Below are 20,808 nucleotides of genomic sequence, written 5' to 3'. Positions count from 1 at the left end.
ATTTAGGTGTTACCCTGCTCTGAGGCCCAAAGGAATCAGGCTCTGGTGGGGAAGCAGATTCCATTACCAAGGACTACTCATAGCCTCTATTCCCTCCTATCTTTTAAGTTTCCCATCTCCAGTTTGACCTCTTTGTACTAGGTCAAAGGGCTTTAGCAGCATAAAGGGGCATCAGAGGAGGGCAGGAATCCTCAGCTACTGCTGCTACTGCTACTGCCATGGCCACGGCCACAGTTGCAAAGTGGTCTGCCTTCCCTGGCTTTTGCTGTTACAGCCAGTGTCCATGTACCTGATTGCTGCTCCAAGAGCAATCCCATTGGGCTCCTTTTGCTGCCAAGATATTGATGCTGTGGGGCTGGGGGATGATTCTGATGCCCTCCTAATTTGGTGCCTGGGGATCATGCCCTGCTCACCAACTCCTAGTTATGCTACTGGCTGAAGTACATAGTATTGAAAAAATTCCAAGGCATAATGTCATTTGTCACTTCGACCTCTAAGGGCTTTCATGATTATTAGGGGTGTGCAAAGTGGCCCCTATTTGATTCAGATTCAGATTCGGCCTGAAACAGGGACAGTGATTCGATTAATTGATTTGGATCACTGTCCCTGATTCGATTCAGTCAAATCTGAATCTGAAGATTCGATGCTGATTTGGAGAATCAGTGGTTTGGACGTAGACACAGCTTTAAAAGTTTTTTCTACATACCTTGAGGTAGCATACATGGCTTATTATTGCTGTGATGCTGAGGTGCATGGAGCGTCCCACAGGAGTGCGGGGGGGCCCTCCATGTGCTTGGCGGCAAACCTGGAGGTGAACCGGAACTACTTCTGGTCCACTTCCAGGTCTGCCAGGGAGCTCACTGGGGGCGGGTCTCTGTGTGCCTCCCCAGCTTGGCGAGTGGCTGCAGGGGGACCCCGGGTGCCCCCCAGCAGACCCAGGAGGCATCAGTCACTGAGTGAGGGGGTTGCAGAGGGGTATCCCAGCACACTTCCTGACGGACTTGGAAGTGGACCGGAAGTGCTTCTGGTCCACTTCCAGGTCTGTTGCCAAGCACACGGGAGCCTCCCGTGCTTCTGTGGGATGCTCCATGCACGCCAGCATTGCAGCATTAACAAGCCCCTGCTACCTAGACATATGTAGAAAAAACATTTAAAGCTGTCTCTTATGTCCAAATCTCTGAATCTTTCTGAATCTCTCCGAATCAACTTGGAGGGTTCCAATTTGATTCAGAGAGATTAAAGGGTCCTCTAATTCAATTCAGATTTGGAGATTCAGTCACCAAATTGAGCCAAATCTCTGCTGAATTGAATCAGGGACCGAAGTTTTGCACAGCCCTACTGATTATTTTGGGGACCTTTCCTGTCACTAGAGCATAGCATCAGGTCTGAAAATTCAGTTTTAGAGACTAGTAAAAATAGTACTACATATATTTAACTTTGAAAGCGATAATGTTTGCTTAGGGTAATATAAAACAACAGCAGATGTATGTTGGCAACAGAGAAATATTGCCTTTTCTATTTATCAAAGTGAAGTCCTCTTACCAATATCCTGCAAACCTAGATGGCAGGTGTCAAGGTATGAAGGTGCTGTTTCTAGTCAACACTTCCTGGAGTAAGGCATTTTCTATTAAAATTTAGTTAGTAAAATAAAGATTTAAGATATTCTTAGGTTCCTGGTAGGCCTGACAGTCTTGGGAAGTTATGTAGCCTAACAATTGGCATTTCTGATAATTCTTGGGTTGCTCTGCTTCTGTAATGGCCCCATAGGTTGAGATCTGTTAAACTAAGTCCTCTGTGGTATAAGAGGATGTGACTATTTATCCCTACAACTGATGGGTATATAGGATTTCAGGTGTCTGTAGTTTTATGACTAACTGTGATGGGTTTTCTAGGTTTCATATATTTTTGTCTGTAAAACTTGTCCTGCAGGAATCACACTTACAACAGCGCAAATTATTTGCCTATGCACTTAAATACCCAATATTCATGGACATATCACTTTTTATATCCAGTCACATGACCAATTAATTGCGTAACCAGCCAAGTGTATAACCAATTCAGATATTTGCATGAACAAGTTAAACTAATACAAATACTATATTTTCTTGCATACAGCACACCCCAGAGCAAGATATATTCCTTGTTTTTGAAAGGCAGAATAAAGAAAAGAAGATATTTCCATGTAGTAAGTAACTGAGTAAAATCACCTAGGGAGCAGAGCCTGCTCATTGTTCTGCTCTGTGGATGCATCTACATGAGACATCTATTGCAGTTGCCTAATTAGCTCTGCAGTAAATGACTCAATGTCTACATGTGTGGCTCTATTAGGCCACCGGAAACTAATTAACTCTGCTGCAGGATAGTACTTGTAAATTTGCTCTCCTGTAACTTAAATTCATCCAGTTTTGAACATCTGATATTATTTGTTCTATATTGATGGCTAAGGGGATATACAAGTACTATCCTGCAGCAGAGTTCTTTGCCATGCAACAACACGTGTGTAGATGCTGATAGGGCCAGATGGGGCACGAGGGGCCTTCAGGGTGGGGCTGCCTGCTGGCTAGCCCATCTCTGGAGGACCCTTGTGTCCCAGCCAGACCCTCCTCACCATGTTGAGCTGGGTTGGGGCATCCTCGGGCTGGCAGGCTGACCTCCTGGGCTCCCTGCCAGCCAGGGCTGCTCCAATCTGGTTCAGCATGCTGCATGTTCAAACAGTGTGCCCAGGAGCAATAAACTCCAGTGCATTATACACCACAGTTTATTCATGCATATGAACTTCACATGTAGATGCACCCAGCATGCATTATATGCAGTTACTTTCACTTTCACCAGGCAGAAGCTTAAGTAGCATAAACTGCTGTTACTCTAGTTCCCTGCTTATAGTATACATCTCAATTTCCAGCAGGAGGTTTCTGGAAAAAAGGTGCATCTTACATGTGAGAAAATATGATTGGTATCTTTGGTTGTAGTCAGTTAACTTTAACAATCTGACTTAGGTGTTGTGATCTGGAAAGATTACAAACATCCTCACTTTCTGACTGAAATATCTACCTAAAACTGAAATATCTACCTAAAACAATGAGGATTCTATTTTGAATCCTCATTGCAAGAATCATCATTGTTCCCCTCATTTCATCCCTCACAGGACATCACTAAAACAGTCTTACTCTCTCTAAGACATGCTATAATGTGCTCTGTGATCTCTTTTAGGATCTCCATACAGAGACAAGATCACTATAGCAATTCTTCAGCTTCAAGAAGAAGGCAAGCTTCACATGATGAAGGAGAAGTGGTGGAGAGGCAATGGTTGTCCAGAGGAGGAGAGCAAAGAAGCTAGTGCACTGGGAGTTCAAAATATTGGTGGCATCTTCATTGTTTTGGCAGCAGGATTGGTGCTTTCTGTCTTTGTGGCTGTGGGGGAGTTTTTGTACAAATCAAAAAAAAATGCCCAGTTGGAAAAGGTAAATATAATTTTTTCCCACTTAATTTTTTTATTGTTGGCTTATCAAAGCAGTTTTTTAAAAATTTTTAAACTTATCAAACCAAATGGAGGGCTGTTCTGTTATTTTATTTTTTCGAGCCTAGTATAGTACTTATGTAATGATGCTTCACAGCAGAGCACCTAAGGTTTCATTTTACAACTTTTAATTTGTTTCTAATATGTTTAATTGTAGCCAGCTTTCAGGACAAGTGACTATTTCTCCTCTTATTCAAGCCTGAAAAAAGACAGCTTTTTACTCCTGGAAGTTCACTGCAGTTAATTTAACGGATGAAGAAGAATTCTGAAACTGTAATGGGGAAAAATAATCTTCTACAGATAATTCTGATTTTTAAAGGCAAAACTATCCATCAGTTCAAAGTCAGAAGTCCAGAAAGTCCTCTATGTTCTTTCCTGGAAAAATTTACACCTTCAAAGTTGGCCTGGTAGCATCTGGAAATTATTAGGTTAATATGTTTTATGTTGTTCCACTACTGATTATAATTTGATCTCCTGTAATTTAAATTTATCCAGTTTTGAACATTTGATATTATTTGTTCTGTATTGACTGCTAAAGCAATCATGATAATCTAATTATTGATAGATCTTATATTTTCTTGCAGATTTCTTAGGAGACATAATCATCATCAAAGCTTAACAAATATTTATGTAAATATGCATAATAGGTAAAGTTGAACTAAAGGATAGTTCTTATTGAACCTTGAATTTACATCATAAAATTCAGGACAAAATTATCATTTTATGGGGTGGGTTGCATTTATGAGGAGCTTGTGTCCTTTATTAATCCCCATTTTAATACCTTATTTTATTAAAAGCAGTGGTAAATCCAGAATGCATATTTATATTGATATTTTTCAAGTGCTACTGGTGATTTTTTAACTTGAAATATTACTCAGAAATATCTAAATGCCTGTTTTTAGCTCTTTTGTGACTTCTGAATTTATACTGATATATACACACCCTTTTGAGTGCAAATACTTTATTTTTTATAAATGTTGCTAAAGCAAGTTTTGATATTAACCAGTAAGGCAAAATTAGGTTCAAGTTCCTAAACAAATTTGAACATGGGTAGGTTTTATTAAATTGTACTAAAATAATTATTAAAAGGCTAAATGACTATTTGATTCTTTTATTACTAGTAGTAATAATAATAGACAATTCGGTTCTGTTAACCCATATTCGGAGTATAGGACCTCTGAGATGAATTTGCATGGAAAATACTATTTATTTTAAATAATTTGTGTATATCATAGTGATATTATCCATGTTTTAAGCATTTACTTAATGTGAACATCAGTATATTTTGGTTCAGCCAGTCTGAAAACTTTTAAAATCTTCATGTACAGACATGAGACCAATTTGATGAGAATTTGTGTAACTTTAGCTTTTACTGCTTTGCAGGAAAGGAATGCATATTGCATCCTGTTTGATATTATTAGGTACAAAGCTAATTCATGTGCATCACAATGGCATTTCTGCCCTTGAAATAATGTCCATACTATGAATTTTAGTATATTTGGCTTTAGTGGGCCTATGTCAGTGATTCTCAAGCAGGGTGTCTTGAGGTACTGTCAAGGGTGTACAGGGTGCCATACAATATTAGCATTGTTAGCTGCACAAACACACATCACAAGATAAACTCACTGATTTAAAATATGAATCCATAGTTTTAGAAGCATTCTGACTTGGTGTGGTCTTTCTGAGTTCTTTACAACATAAAAATTGCTGTGTTATTTTTCTGTAGTAAAAAATGAGTGAAAACTAAGAGTTTGCATCTTCCAAGGGTGCCACCAGTTTAATAAGGGGCGCCTTAATCTAAAAAGGCTGAGAACCACTGGCCTTGATATTTTAAAATCATAATTTGCAGAAGTTGTGACCATTTTCATAAGAAATTTGTAACATTAAGTGTTTAGTGCTTTACAGGGATAGAATGCATATTTCATCTTACTTGTTGTTCTTAGGTATGACCCAATGCTTGACTTGTCCTTGGATATTACACCAAAAGAGCAAATAACTAAAAAAAAAGTCTCACCCCTTTTGTGGATCTGATCCTTCAACTCTTCTCTGTTCTTTTTTTTGTTTGTTTGTTTGGTTGGTTAGTCTGGCTTTTCTGTTTTTGAACTGTTACTTTAGTCCATAATAGTTCTACTTGGGGATTGGAGGAAAACAGAATAAAGCTCTATGCTGGTGGTTAAGTAAGCAAAATGAATTAAACAGAATTTAGCCTGTGACTAAACAACATCCCAGGATGACAAGAATGACCATTTGATGCTAAAACATATGCTTACAACTACAGCCATATCACCTGCTAATTAAGTAGGACACTGCATATTTTGTACTTATTTAGATGTAGTTTTCTGCAGCATAGTTGCTTGTCTTCTGAAATACCCATGTGCCCATGAAATGGCTATGTCCTCATGGACTCCTGTGGAAGTGAAGAGGTCTGCTTGCCTGGAGACAGTTTCAGAATAGAGACCTGTAAAAATGAAACTGAAGTAAAAAAATTTCCAGGCAAGATTGTAATGATATTGTTGGTACCATACTTTGAAAATGTATGGCAGAGTGGCTCTGATCTTACTTTCACCTAATTTTCTTGAAATGTGTATAATCTATTAGCTGAAAACTTTTTGGGTAACTGTCAAATGTCAATCAAGAAAATATATTTCTTCATTTCATCACAGCATTCTCCATTTATAGTCATTTCTGTTTTAATGACTTCGGAAAGCAAAGAAAACCTCTACTATGATCAGAGCAAAACTGTCAATCCTTGTTTATTTGTTTGAGAAACATCAAAAAATACCCCAATTCATGAAGAATTCACTAGTGCATCCACATCTGAAGAGATCAAAACCAGTAGCATATATGCTTGATTCTATTATCATACATACTCCAGTGAATGCCTATATGCTCAACTCATCCATGATTAGGAGGAACTGAACATCAGCTGCTTTGCGCCTTCAAGGTGTGGATGTATATCCATGCAGCTGGGCTCCTCCCAAACACCAGAGGACTGACTCTGGTCTGAGGAAGGGGTAGAGAGAATAAGAGAGGGGGTGTCTTCTGGCTGGAACACCTGTACGCTCCCTCTCTCAGGAACATTTCTACTTCTACAGATTTCTCAAGAATTTACAGCAATACAAATACAAACTTACCCATGTCCTTGAACAGCAACTCCCTCTTTATCTTTTGAAGATGCTATAACTATACATTTATCCATACCCCTTATAGATTAAAGACTGCCTCCAGCTCTCGCAAATCATCCAGTAATTTTTTTCAATGGAAGATTTTAGAATGAAATTGTGGCAATGTCCTGCCATTCTTCATAGCAGAAATTTGAAATTTTAGTACAAGCATGTGGCTAGGATAAATGGACACTGAGGTTTCCAGGCTCTTTGAGCTGCATTCCTATATCAAAATACAAGAGGGTGTCTTGTAATTTTTAGAAGGGAATTGAATGGCCAGATTTTAATAGAAATAACACATCAGAATGCTCACCCATTTACTTTTATTACAGGCTGTAAAAGCCAACAGTTTGTATTTTTTTCCCTATAGTTTATAACACAAACACATAATTATGTCATCTACTTGGAGACATGTTATTAAGCAGACCTTTTTATCTAAGACAATCTTGACAATAAATGCTCATCCATTTGCATTTTATAATTGCTTCTGTTGGTAAATGACCTGCTCCTTGATTGTAACCGTATGTTGGCACTTAGAGGGCAGTGAATAAGCTATTTAGGAAGCTAAACCCACTTAAAACAATTACCAGTATACCTTTTACTGAATCATTTCATGCACCCTGATTTACCCCATCACATATCTTTATTTTTATGAAACTCAAGATGTTTTTTCCTAAGTAACATTATGTTACTCTAAGTAACCCTAGAAAACAAATGTTGACTTTTAATTTGTTGGGTTTTTTTCCTATTCATAGTTATTTAAATAATAATACCTAATAATACTTTCCATTTGATATAATCCCTGCAGACTTTAATGACTAGTAGGGATGACAGGATGGGTACTACTGGAAGAGCTATAGTTAATATTTTGGAGGTGGTGGGAAGCAATTTGCTCAATATAAAAAGCATCTATTTGTTACGGAAGTCTTTAGAACGCAAGATATTATACAACCCTGTTTTATGGTGTGAGCACATGCAGAATGGGAGTCTTTTATATTCATCTACACCCTGTGCACTACACTGATGAGAACAATAATGGGCATGGGCTAGCAAAGAGGGAACAGAGACTTTTTTCGTAAATCCAATGCAAGTAATATAGGAATCAGAACGGCTTTTCCAGTTCATAGGCTGAAAGAACAGCTGTGTACCTGGACTCTAGGTCCTGGGTGTGTTAGCAACACACAAAGCTTGGCTACTTAGGATTTATTTAGGTGAAGTTAACATCACTGCTGACATGGGGTATAGTTGCCAAGAGCCTACTACAGGCCATTTTTACTGGGATACATTTTATCCACTATGATACAGAATACTCCATTTTACAATCAAACTCGGAAAACTGTTAGTAATCACTGAGCTAGTGCAAAGATTCACTTGTAGTCAAACATGAAGTGTACTTGCTCTAGGTCAATTGTTCTGTAAATGAAACAGCCTCACAGAAACAAATGTATTATTATTGGAGTGCTGTGAACATGCTATGTAAAAAGCAAAACATACAAATCGACACTATAAGCATTTCATATTCCAAAATTTAAGACTTTTAAAGATTTTCATTCTCTCCTACCAAGCCTTTTGGTAGCATTTTTTTCTCAAATTACACCAAATTATTAAAGTAATGCTCACAGTTGTTTCAGGAAACATAAAGAGAAATGAAATGAGTTATATAAACATTACTACAGTTCATACAATATCCTGATATTTTAATTTTTAACAACTTTGATATTGGGAAATGTTTTAGATAATATTTTCAAAGAAGATTGCTGATTTTTTTTTCCCTCAGTGGCTGCAAGCTAAAAAAAGAATAAAGTTAAAACCCAGGTTACTCAGAGTGCAGATGAATTAAAAATGTAGAGGTCGATGGTTTCAGCAGCAGAGATTTAAGTTGTGTATTCCAATAAACTTTATAAAAACCTACTATCAATGGTGCAGCCTGAATTATGACATTACATTTTGTATTAAAGTAAACCCAGAATTCTTACAGTTGGCTGGGAATAACTGTGGCAGCTGAACAATATCTCTTACAGTTCATAAAGAGAACATTTTTCTAGCATTGACACATCTGCATTATATAGACATGTAGTGGAAAAATAAGTAGCTCTTGTCCTTCCAGCCCCCTGAGCTCCATAAGAGATATCCTGATGTGTGTGTGTACACATGTGCATATGGGTGTGCGTGGGGGATGTGTGTGTGTGGGGGGGTGTATAGGTATGTGTGGGATACTTGAGGGCGAGGGCTGAATTCAAGTGTAATGCCCTCTTGAAAAAAATCACTCACATGTGTATATATTAGACTATATTTTGTCAAAGCCAGAAATGTAATGAGATAACCATATACTGGTAACGATGTAGAAAGATAAAAGTGTAAAAATAGAACAAAACAATGGAAATGAAAATTTTGATTGACTGACATTTTTTCAAACTATTTGCAAACAATAAAACATTTAAACTCATGATCTCTATTTTGAGTTTTGATTGCAATTTAACAACTATCTATTAAAAATGGACAATGACACTGAGTTATGTAGTTGTTAATTTGAATTAATTATGGAGCAACAGTAAGAGGCTAGCAATACTAAGAGACTTTACACAGGTCAAGTTGTCCAGCAGATAATGTCATCCTTGAAAGTGATGCTTATTGTAAATCTGAGTCCTGTAAGCTTATACATATGAATAAAACATAACCAGGGCTCCAGATTGTTCCTGAGATAAAGACTATTTGCATACTCATTGCAGGATCAGGGCCAAAATTTCAAGACCCCCTTTTTGATATTATTGGGTTTTTTGACGCAGAAAAATATAAATGTTGCTTATGCAATGTTGTTAAACATGTCAGTTTTGTTTTGCTAACCATTTACAATCCACTTTCATCTTAGCATCAGAAGAAATCAAAAATATCATTCCTGGTTCCTTGTTTTACTTGTTCTCAAAGAAAAAAAATGTCACCACATTATTAATATGCATGTTTTTCTAATATTTCCTTTTTCCTTTGATGCTGCATCAAATAAGTCTTATTTAAAAATGTCCAACTTCATAAATATCTCCCCCCTCAATTTTTTTAAAGTCATCTGCATTAAATATAAGGCAATAGAAACATTTGATTAGTTTATAGGGATGGCTCGTAATTGAGTTCAGATCAACAAGTGGTGATCAAAATTAAAGTTTAAGAATCTGTCAAATAATATTTTTTAGTTTACCATAATACTGGAGACTCAGCTCATGAAGGTGTTGAGCACATCTAACTGCTGATAGTTGGAGTTGAAGAAGATATATCTACTCTGTGGGATTAAGCCATGTAATTACAGAAAAAGAGATGTTAATCCTTGTAAAAGAAAGTTCATTTTCAAGTTGACTTATGCTAGACAATTGCTAATAACCAATTCTGCCAACACAAAAGGAACTATAAGTGAAATTAGTATTAATACTCTGGTTGATATAACTCAAGACTGTGTCATATTTTACATGAAAAGTAAAATATTGGATTAAACTGCTTCTTAGCTATTAAATATATTTACAGTAATATTTCATAGATAAATTTAATTCAGCATTTGCAACTATACAGCTTCTCAAAATTTGAAAAGTTACATTTAGTCCCAAAGGGTGCTGTATTATACAATTACTTATTCAATATATTGTGGAATTTTAACTTGTAAATGTTAATCCTGCTAAATTCTTGCCCCGAAAGAAGGCTTGGTCTGTTTCTTACAATTGCTTTTGTATGGCACTCTGAAAAATCAAAAAAACGTTAGTGTCACACAACCAGCAGGGAAATGAAGTCAGAAACAAGATCAAAACAGTTGAACTTTAACTAGACAGACTTTTAAATCTGGGGGCTGACAGCAAAACGACCCAGCTGGCTGGCATTAGCGTTAGTAGGATCAGAACTGTAGGAAGGTAAGAAATTTCTTCCATAGCTAAGAATACATTGCCAAATATAGCTATAAATTAAAATATTACTTTGAAAGCAGCCTAAAACAGGTAGCAAATACTCTGCAAACTAATTATTTGTTTAACACCAGCTATGTGCTTGAATTTCTATGACATACTCCATATTATCAAGAACACTTGATAAGCATTCAGTAGCTTTCTGCAGTGGAAGTCCCACTAAAAATGGCTTGCAGCAACCCAGTAAGTTCTGGATAATTGTAGCAAAGTCCATACTAGATAGAAACTGTTGTCACTATCTAGCTGAATACAAATGGGAAATAGCTATTGGTGTAACCTGGGCAACCAGGAGCACAAATTTCTGGCCAGTGGAGAACCCCAGGATGCTGTGGAACACGCTCTGCCTTGTAGCCTGCAAAGTTCAAGGAAGCTCAGAGGACCTTCCCGCTAACCACAGCACTTCTGTCATGTTTAAGAGTGCTGTAACTTTATAATGCTATAAAAATTGCTCTAAATTACAGCACTGTAAAACGTGCATGGAACAATTCTGTATACAGTTAGTCTATGACATAATCCATATTGCTAAAACACTTGATGAGCATTCAGCAGATTTTTGCAATGGAAGCCCCACTTAAAATGGATTACAGTGACTCAATATGTTCTGGATAATTGTAGGACAGTCCACACCAGATAGAAGCCCCTTCCACTATCTAACTGAATACAAATGGGACATGGCCATTGATGCAACCTGGGCAAGCAGGAGCACTGTGAAATCTGAAAGAACCCTGAAACTACAAAACACCTTGACCAAGGGTTGAGTAGAGCCTACACTAAGAATGGCATATACCACCTTATAAATTCTTCCCTGTACTTGTCCATTTTAATATCTTTTCTGGATTGAAATTCAATCTTACCCCTATTTCAGCCAGGTACCAGAAGTGCAAAGAGACTGCACTTTCCTGGTCTGACAAAACAGGGATGCAGTGCTGTGTGTCATCTACATCTTGATGGCACCACAGCCCAAATTGTCTCATTATCTCCCCCCAGTGGCCTCATATACATGTTGAAAGGAGGGATGACAGAATGAAACCTTGTGGAATCCCGCATGAGAGACAGCCCTCCGGGCTGATGAGCAATTGCCCTATACCATCCTCTGGGAACTCTCTGAGAGGGAAGAATGGAACTACACAAGTGCAATCACACCCACCCCAGCCTAGGTCCACAGGTGAGTCAGCCGAAACCTCATGGTCAGTGCTGCTGATACAGCTAAACAAAACCATCTTTAAGAAACACTAGGAGACCTCATAAACCAGTGGAACTAATGCAGTTTCCAAGCCCCACAGGCTGAATCTGGTCAAAGAAGTCAGAAGATTTCAGATGGCCAAAGGTGCTATGCTATAAGCTTCGTAGTCTTCATTGCCAGAAAAGGAAAGTTAGAAACTGGAGAGTAGCTGAGTAAGTCATTGTTCATCAATTGGAAGTTTATTCAACACAGTCCTAAAATCTTCACATTTGAGAGAAGTTGGCATTTTGTACTCCTGTTGAGTGATATTAGCAATTTAATTAGTAGTGGGCTGTTTGGCTTTTTGGGAGATCCTTGAAGGTAATGGGCCAGGCTCATCCAAGAACTCTAGAACCTGAGTGAGCACAAGTGGTTGACTCTCAGCCATATACAATTCTGCATTAAACATGGTTCTGTTGCTAAGGAGAAGCCCCCAGTCATATATAGATTGATCTTCTCTACTAGGTAGATAGAAACTTTTTTTGGAGCAATCAACATTCTACTCTGTTTCAAAGCAAAACCTCCTCAGCTTCACCAAGCTATCACCCAGAAAAATTCCATTGGTCAGGACTTCACAGAAATGATACTAGAGAAAAAGCTTTCATTCTCCAAAACTGTCTGATGGACTCTAAGTTTTTCTTTGTTTTATTTTCAGTTTCTTCTCAAATCTTTTACTGACTTTAGTTTGAAACCATAGCTAACTACTTAAGTCAGATTCTGCTTCATTATCCAACATAAAAGCAGCAAGTGCTAATGCTGAAATAGAGAGTTTGTCTGTGAATACTGTAGTTAATTGCTTGGAAATTAAGTTTGCAGTATAGTTGCATGTTACACTTGCTCTAGATCAAGAAATCACTGCACTGGCAAATTCTTTGTAACAATATGTCACTTTGAATGCAAGCTTTTTTCAAAAACATGTGGCATTATGTGAACTGTTGTCTAAATATACTTTGGTAATAAGCATTCTAAAATTATGGTTAGTACAGGTATGTTCTTTAATATAAACTGAATTTGAAATGGTTCAAATAAAATAATATATTTTCTTTTATCTCTTCCATTCTCATAAGTATGTTTCTTGCTTTCCATTACTTTCTCCAATGTCCATGACTGCATGTATCACATATTAACATTTTTCTAGAATTTGTGTTTTTACCCATGGGTCTATGAGACTAGATTGACAGGTCCTCACTATACACCACTCGAAATCCCTAAGGAAGTGACATATGGAAGCAGAAACTGATTAGAAAGGAGGCTCAGGGCAGCACTGTGAATCCACTCTCAGCTAACTTCAAGATGAAAAAACAGTTTGATTGATATGTCCTAGTAGATGTTAGAACATTGACCCATAACGTCTGATATAAGCTGCAGGATTACTGCCATTACTGCTTTAAGAAATTTTAACAAGGCTTCAAATAATATCTGACATGCAAGGCTGGAGGTAATGAACTTCTGAGTAAATCTTTTAGTTGTGTGTTGAATTTCGACAGTCAATTTTACACTAAGTCCATCAAAGGGAAAAAGAAGACAGAGTTTGAAAGAACAAATTATTGGAGCCCTGTTTGTTAATACACATACAAAAAAGGGCAATGCTGGCTAAATTGAGATTTTTAGAGGGCTATAGGTGTACCATTTCCTTTTTGGGTTTTTTGGTAGAATTTTGCATTCAGGCAATGTATGAGCTAATTGTTTATTTTCTTATGCATTTTATTTAATTTTGACTTAATGTATACTCTTACTGCATTCACAATGCACTGTCAAACTTTAATATTTATTGTTTCAATAATTATTGCTCCTTTTATGGTCTTTAGAGGCAAAATTTATGGAGATACACTTAATAATGTTAGGTCTGAGGATTATTCATATACCCTGTAATTACTTTTCCTCTAAATTTGATATATAGCAATAGTAGGATACAGAATAAATATTATCAGACTTTGGTACTGATGTGCATATATACAAATCTGCACTATGTTAAGCTTTAGAAGTTTCCAGTGTCTGTGTAGATTTTAAACACCTATAAGTTAAGAAAATATTATACTCTGCCAACATGCTTATTATGCTATACCTTGCAAGCTGTCAGTGGTGGCATAGGGTAAAGTAATCTAATTTAGTTCTTTACATTTCAGAAGGAGCTAATCTCTGATAGAGCTCCTTTGTGTCACAAGACAAAAGACACTATTGCTGATTAAAATTTTATTTTAAACATTTTAATCTTATGATTATATGAGAGGTACATTTTTCTTAATGTTATATATTGATTTAATTTCACTATAATATACTCATTTTTGCTTTAATAATTATATTATAGAATTTTAAATTTTCTTCAAATCTTTTGCTACCTGATTATGTCTAAACTGACTTCCAGGCAACATTTACTTTTGGTTACATTTAGAAAGACAGCTTATGGTTGTATCAGTGTTAGCCAAAATTCAGTAATGGTTAGTATTCTTGTAACCTGATTGAGATTCGGGAGATATTAAAAGGTAAAAGGTTATTCTCTCTGAATTAAATGGAACATTTTACAATATTCATTCACAAAGCTACTCTTCAGGGGAGAAGCATTTTAAAAATACAACCTGCAATCTGTCAGACTTTCACAGTTTTTTCTAACAAATTCAATGGCCAATTTAAATTGCAAGAAACATTGGATCACATCTTATGAGACTTCTCTGAAAGTGTTGTCATCAACCAATCACCAAAAAAAATTGTAAATCTCCTTTTTTATTTCATATGTTATTGCTCAAAATGTTGGGTCCTAACAATGCAAAGACATGAAGTTTCTGTAGATAGAAAAAGATGATTTGAGGCAATTTGGAAATGATGAGATGAGGGGACAATTTTGATTAACGAAAGGTCCAAGTCAGAGTACTCCTTTATAAACCTTCTTCACATGACTTTGAAGTACATTTCTTTATGTATTTTCTGCAGATACAATCAAAGAACTAAGCTCAGGATGTTCTTAACAGGGAATGTAATTTACAAAGAGAATGTCCTCCTTTCTTTTATTGTATGAATGGTCATTAAAGACACATTATTTCCTAGAAATTATACAAATTGTTATTCTTTGGCAATAAATATTTCTAGTTTATTTAAGATTTAAAAAAATTAGCAGTTATGTGTAGTGATTATAACTTTTTGCAAATATAGCATATACAGATAAGTTTCAGTGGACTGAATTTATGTGAAATATTTTTAAAGTACAGAGCAAGGGAAACTTTTACAAAATATTTATGTACTTAAACAGAATTTAATTATTGACAAGACAAATTTTACTTACCTTTAAAAATATATATATCTATTAATGTCAGGCTTTCAAATAAATTTCATTTGTATGTTATCTATTACAGGGAATCATGAGATTTAGGTGAAAACTAGAACATGATGGTTAGGCTTTTAAAAAAAAATTCTGGGTTTTTGTATATGTTTGGCATATTTTACATGATATCAAAGAACAAGGATATTTGGACTTTATGTTAAGAACCAGGCTGACAAAGTTACTTGTGGAAATAGGATTTATCTACGTATATATTTTATGAAGTAACAAACAATATTTAAGGAATATTTCAGAAGGAAATATTCTGCTGTTGAAAAGTAATATTTCCAACAGTACAAAGCCATATTTTCCAATATAGTCCAGCCCCTTTTTTTCTTTTTCTTCTTTTATCCTTTTTTATCCTCTCTCTCTCTCACACAGACTATATCCATATAAAATAACTGTAATTAGCTCATGATATAGCAGGAACAGGGTTTCAGGATATTGGCCATAGGCTGTGCATCCTTTCTTTTCTTGACTATCAGTTGGAATCCTATTCAATGCTGAGAGTGACTGCAAATTGAAACTTTGGTAACTTACAGAAGAATTGGTTGCGTTTCAATGCAGTTCTAAAGGGACAGGTATTCATCCTGTGTCATGCCTGTTAGTGTTTTGATAGAAACATTAAGTGGTACATTTTTCAAATTTTTAAGTGCCATAGAAGCCTAAATTGTACTTTGAAAAAGTATTTAGGTATCTGGATTTTATTGGCTTCCAGGGGCCAACTGTACTAAGAGATTCTGTCAGATGCTCCAGCAGTCAGTGTTGCAATGCCTAATTTAAAGGTGCCTGGCTACCTAGTGGAATCTGTTGCCTGGGAAGGTATGGGTTAAGAATGAGATCTATAAAAGCCAGCAAGTTGAGTAGAGATATCTTTCCTTTTCCATACGGAAAGATATGGCCCTTAAATTCTGACCTTCTTTGGGATTTAAAGGGCCTAACTCAGGGCTATTAGGAGAGGTTTTCCTTCATATGGGTAGGAAAGCATTTTCATAATCCTGACCTGTATCCTGGATTTAAAGGCATATCTTTGTATTCACTCAGATAATTGGGAATGTTTAATTCTATTTTTTGCTGAATAACACCATGAACAGAATCAAATATTATATTATATGATTAATTGACAGCTGTTCTGCATACTCTGATTTTATTGCACTGAGATTCACCAGTAATAACCACAACCAGATCTGCCAAAGGACTTAGGCAATGCAGTATATTTATAAACCTTTAGGCACCAAGCACTCAGTATTTGGTCCCTGCATAATCTATGGGGACTCATGTACTTCCTAATTTATTCACAACACACAGTCACCTAAACTAGCCGGCAGGAAATGCTGAGGGCAGTTTTGGGTCTTATGTCCTGCGCTCCCCAAGATATATATTATTGTTTTCTACAAGAATGCATTGGATCCTATTTGGACTTCACAGTCTGAACTCTGTCCTGAAGATAATTGTCTAATCCCTATCAGAGAAATCAGTGGATATTACTTTGTACCAAAACATGACCAGAGGAACAGCATACACTGCATTCCTTTCAAATGATAGCTTAATAGTTAGAACACTCATTCAAGATGGCCGCGCCTATATGCACGCTTTACTGTGGAACAGACTTAGTTGTGGAGTAAAGCATCACCTTCTACATGTGTGACAACATTAGGCTGCAGCAAACTAATTAACACCACCATAAGATAGTACTATCGGGAACAGTACTATCTTATGGCAGAGTAGTTAACTGCAATTAAATGTATGTATAGATGCAGACTGTAGATGTAAATTGCACCCAGTCAGTCCAACCAGCAGGCGGCCACACTCCTACCTGCTGCCTAGCCACATGTCTCCACACTTTCAGCACCCTCGTGCCCCAACCAGCCCCTCTACCACCCAGTGCCACCACCCAGAGCCTGGGGCAGAGCAGGGCAGGAGCTTCCCTGGCATAAACTGCTCTTCCCGAGCTCAAATCACTGCTGTCCTGGGTGCATGTGTAGATGCTGTGCCCAGGAGTAGTTTATTCAAACTCAAACTGTTCTAGAGTTTGCTGCTTTGAATTAATTGCATGTGTAGATACACCCAATGAGTGTTAGACATAGGTTTATGACTATTCAACCAAGCAGAAGAGAGAGAAAGAAAGACAGAGAAGGAATGTCTTGACTAACTGGAAGAAGAGACATTTGGTTTCTGATACTGCATCAGTGATTATTAACCTCTTTTACATTTAAAATGTTATTAGATAAAACATTAAAAAAATAATCAAGTCAAGAACCTCCCTGGTAGATGAGTATTGTAACTATTAGTTTAGCATTACCTTGTCTTTTCTACTTCCCTTTCACTCTGGCTGGGCCAATTACTATTTATACCTTCTATGCAAAATAAAACAGTGTCCACAAGAGGAAGCAGAGAATGTTTCAGCCTTGAATAGCCTACTGGTTAGGCCATTCTGGGATGTAGGAATTTGAATATCCTCATACGAAAGTGAGAACAGAACCTTGTACGTTCTGGCATCTAAGTGGGAATTTTTGTGATCACAATTTCTCACTTAGGCATCTTAAACAGGCACTAAGTTGGACTGTGTGGCTCTATTCCCAAGACCAAATGAAGCATCAGGTTTGGTTGACATACCAGGTAGTTAGTTATTTACAAATAAAATAGGGGGCTTCTCCTGAAGCAAAGGAGAACATGAACAAAGTGAATATTTACTCCTGATATGTTGTTAATCTCACAAAATAAGTCAATGATTAACAGCAATTCCAGATTCTTTGGCCATGTTTAGATTGCAAATATACCATGCCCAACTGTGGCACCCAGTGGCACCCTGCCTAGACAGAAAGAAATACAGCTAAGTCCACATGATGCTGAGGGCAAGCCAACTGGCACTGATTTTCAGCAGTTCTAATAAGCCTGCCCTCAGCTCAGTAGGAACACAATTAAAATTATTTCAATCTTCATAGTAGAAAACATGGAGCAACATATTTTGATGGTCCTGCTTTGAGCAGGGGGTTGGACTAGGTGACCTCCTGAGGTCCCTTTCAACCCTACTTTTCTATGATTCTATGATATTTGGCTACTTTAGGTCTGCAGTATAGACATGGATGTATTTTAAAGGGTTTTATGATGCCAGTCCTTGGATTTATAGGTGACATGCTTGGATTTAGGGATTGGCAGCCACTGGAAAGGTACAAGGAGGCCAAACATGAAGGCTGCACCCGGATGAGCTTGGATGTGTTGTATGTGGTGCCACACCCTGCACATGCAGGCATTCCTTATGCTGCTACCTTGCAGCATGGGTGGGCTTTGACCCCAGGAGGTCCCTGAGTTAAAAATCTACACCTTTCAAATACATTTCTTTGTATGTTCTCTATTACAAGGAATCTTGAGATTTAAGTGAAAACTAAAAGATAATGTTTTGGCTTTTAAAAAAATTAATTCTGGGTTGTTGTATATATTTGGCATATTTAACATGATATTGAAGAATCAATATTTGGAATTTATATTAGGAACCAGGCTGAGGAAGTTACTTGTGGAAATTGGATTTATCTATTTATATGTTTCATAAAGTAACAAACAATTTTTAAGAAATATTTCAGAAGGAAGTATTCAGCTGTTAAAAAGTAATATTTCTAATGATACAAGGTCACATTTCCAATATAGCCCAGACTCTTCTTTTTCTTTTTCTTTCTTTGAAAGAAAAACCAGAGCCTGGCCTGCAAGAGCCACTTTCCAGCTGCTGGCCAGGCTCCCAGCTGCAGGAGTACAATGGCTGCAGCTCCCGGAATCCCCTAGCACCCCAAGTAAGGCTGCTGGGGCCAGCACAGTTGCTGGCCCCAGCCTTCCCTACTTCACCTGGGGTAACCTGCCTTGTGTCAAAGGAAGCATGGCATAGGCATTCCCCAGGGACAGGTAGCAGTGGCACAAGATGTGCTGCTGTTTCTTTTCCCCAGGGAAACAAATGTCTGCACTCATGTGGACGTGGCCAAAGAGCTGGACTATACACCTGGCCTTGAGTAAAGGACAACACATAGTTGAGCTCAGAGAATAATAGTTTTTCTCTCCTGTCCCTTATCTTTTTAAATGGAGCAGTTCACACCTCACCATGTGTCTGGACACCTGACTGGAATGATGAAATATGCAAAGCTAATGCTATTGCCATGTTCTTTACCTCTTTCATGCCCCACTTGTCCACAGTTTGGAATAATGGGCAAACATTCTCTCCTCCACTCCCTGCAGATGGGGGCACACTCTGAATAGTGGTGAGCAAAGAAATGAATGCTCTATCTATCCTTTTTTCTTTGCACAGCTCTGAAAAACTAGTCTGTATTAAGGACATGTAAGACATATCTTCCTCATAGTTTGCTTTCAGGAGTTTATGCAACTCAGTTTGAAATAAAATCTAATATTTTGTATGTAAATAATCTTTCATGAAAAATATTCTTCTGTGGACAACAGCTTTTATGATGATGACGATTTGAAGCTTAAGAGATGCAAAATAATATATTGGATATTCATTTTCCACTTAACTTCATGAATAGCTGTTGACCTAAGGCACATTGCATTACCATTGCCTTTCCTTTTTAATATTATTTTAAAATAATTTAAGCTAACCTTGTACTAGGTAAATCCATCTAAGTGCTTGAACACAGCAACACAGAATGTATAGAAGTAAAATATATTTAAAGTATACACTATGGAGATATTCAGGGTTTGCAAGTGCATGTAAATTCAAACTTTAACCTGTAAGGCTAAACTATACTAACAGAGCATCTGTCTGAAATCTCTTTACATATAATGTGCATCAGCAGACAGTAGTTGGCAGATAAATAATTGTAGAGACAAGGTGAAATTTCCAATGAGCCATCACAGCTTGATAAGTCATTTTAATTATTATGTGATGCATATTTAAAAGACAGCAATTTGTTATAAGCTCCAGGCTGAAATGTGGCAAACTTATAGGGCTGACAAGGCTTGCCAAAACAGTGAATCTGCTTCGAGGCATTGCAGCTTGATCTTTCTTACAGCTTTTTTTTTTCCCTTCTTCTTCTTAAATTTCCCCTGTAGAGGTCCTTCTGTAGTGCCATGGTAGAGGAGCTGAGGATGTCTCTGAAGTGTCAGCGTCGGTTAAAACACAAACCACAGGCCCCTGTTATTGTGAAAACAGAAGAAGTCATCAACATGCACACGTTTAACGACAGAAGGTTGCCAGGTAAAGAAACCATGGCATAGAGCTGGGTGGCCAGATACCCCAAGCACAAACTGTCGTCTTTTTTCCAAACAACTTTGCGAGAATGTTTCCTGTGGAAATATGCAACCTGTGCAAAATAAAATGAGTTACCTCATGCCGCTGTGTCTATGAACTAGAGACTCTGATCTAAGCAGTTGCAATGGCCAGACTCGAATCACAAGCATCATGGATCAACCAAGTTATGCGGGGGTTACACTGTTTGTCATGGGTTCCACCATTCTGAATGAATGAATGTTACATGTGAGTTTTGTGGCTGGTTTCAAATGCAGTCTCAGTGAGAAATTACAGGTTCCTTTTGAAGTTCAACGGTTGCCAGGAGGTGGAGAATAAGGCTAACACAGTAATTAACCACTGAAGGAGTCTTTTAAAAATAATGTCTGGGAAATTTAGTGGAGCAAGAAACAGTATGTTCTTCAGAACT

At 37.2% G+C, this 20,808-nt stretch overlaps 1 protein-coding gene across 1 annotated transcript in view; it reads left to right on the top strand.

Annotated features, from left to right (window-relative positions):
• LOC102371662 (glutamate receptor ionotropic, kainate 2) overlaps positions 1 to 20,368 on the top strand; it is a 676,963-nt gene extending 656,595 nt beyond the window's left edge. Inside the window, exons 15-16 of the mRNA XM_006027905.1 lie at positions 3,211 to 3,461; positions 20,204 to 20,368. Coding sequence (XP_006027967.1) covers positions 3,211 to 3,461; positions 20,204 to 20,368 — 416 coding nt within the window. The remainder of the gene's footprint in view (positions 1 to 3,210; positions 3,462 to 20,203) is intronic.
• The last annotated feature ends 440 nt before the right edge of the window (positions 20,369 to 20,808 follow it).

Source organism: Alligator sinensis, unplaced genomic scaffold (assembly GCF_000455745.1).
Source record: "Alligator sinensis unplaced genomic scaffold, ASM45574v1 scaffold394_1, whole genome shotgun sequence".
Lineage (NCBI taxonomy): Eukaryota > Metazoa > Chordata > Crocodylia > Alligatoridae > Alligator > Alligator sinensis.
The sequence above is the reverse complement of the archived record's forward strand: the minus strand, read 5'-3'. Positions and strand labels throughout refer to the sequence as shown.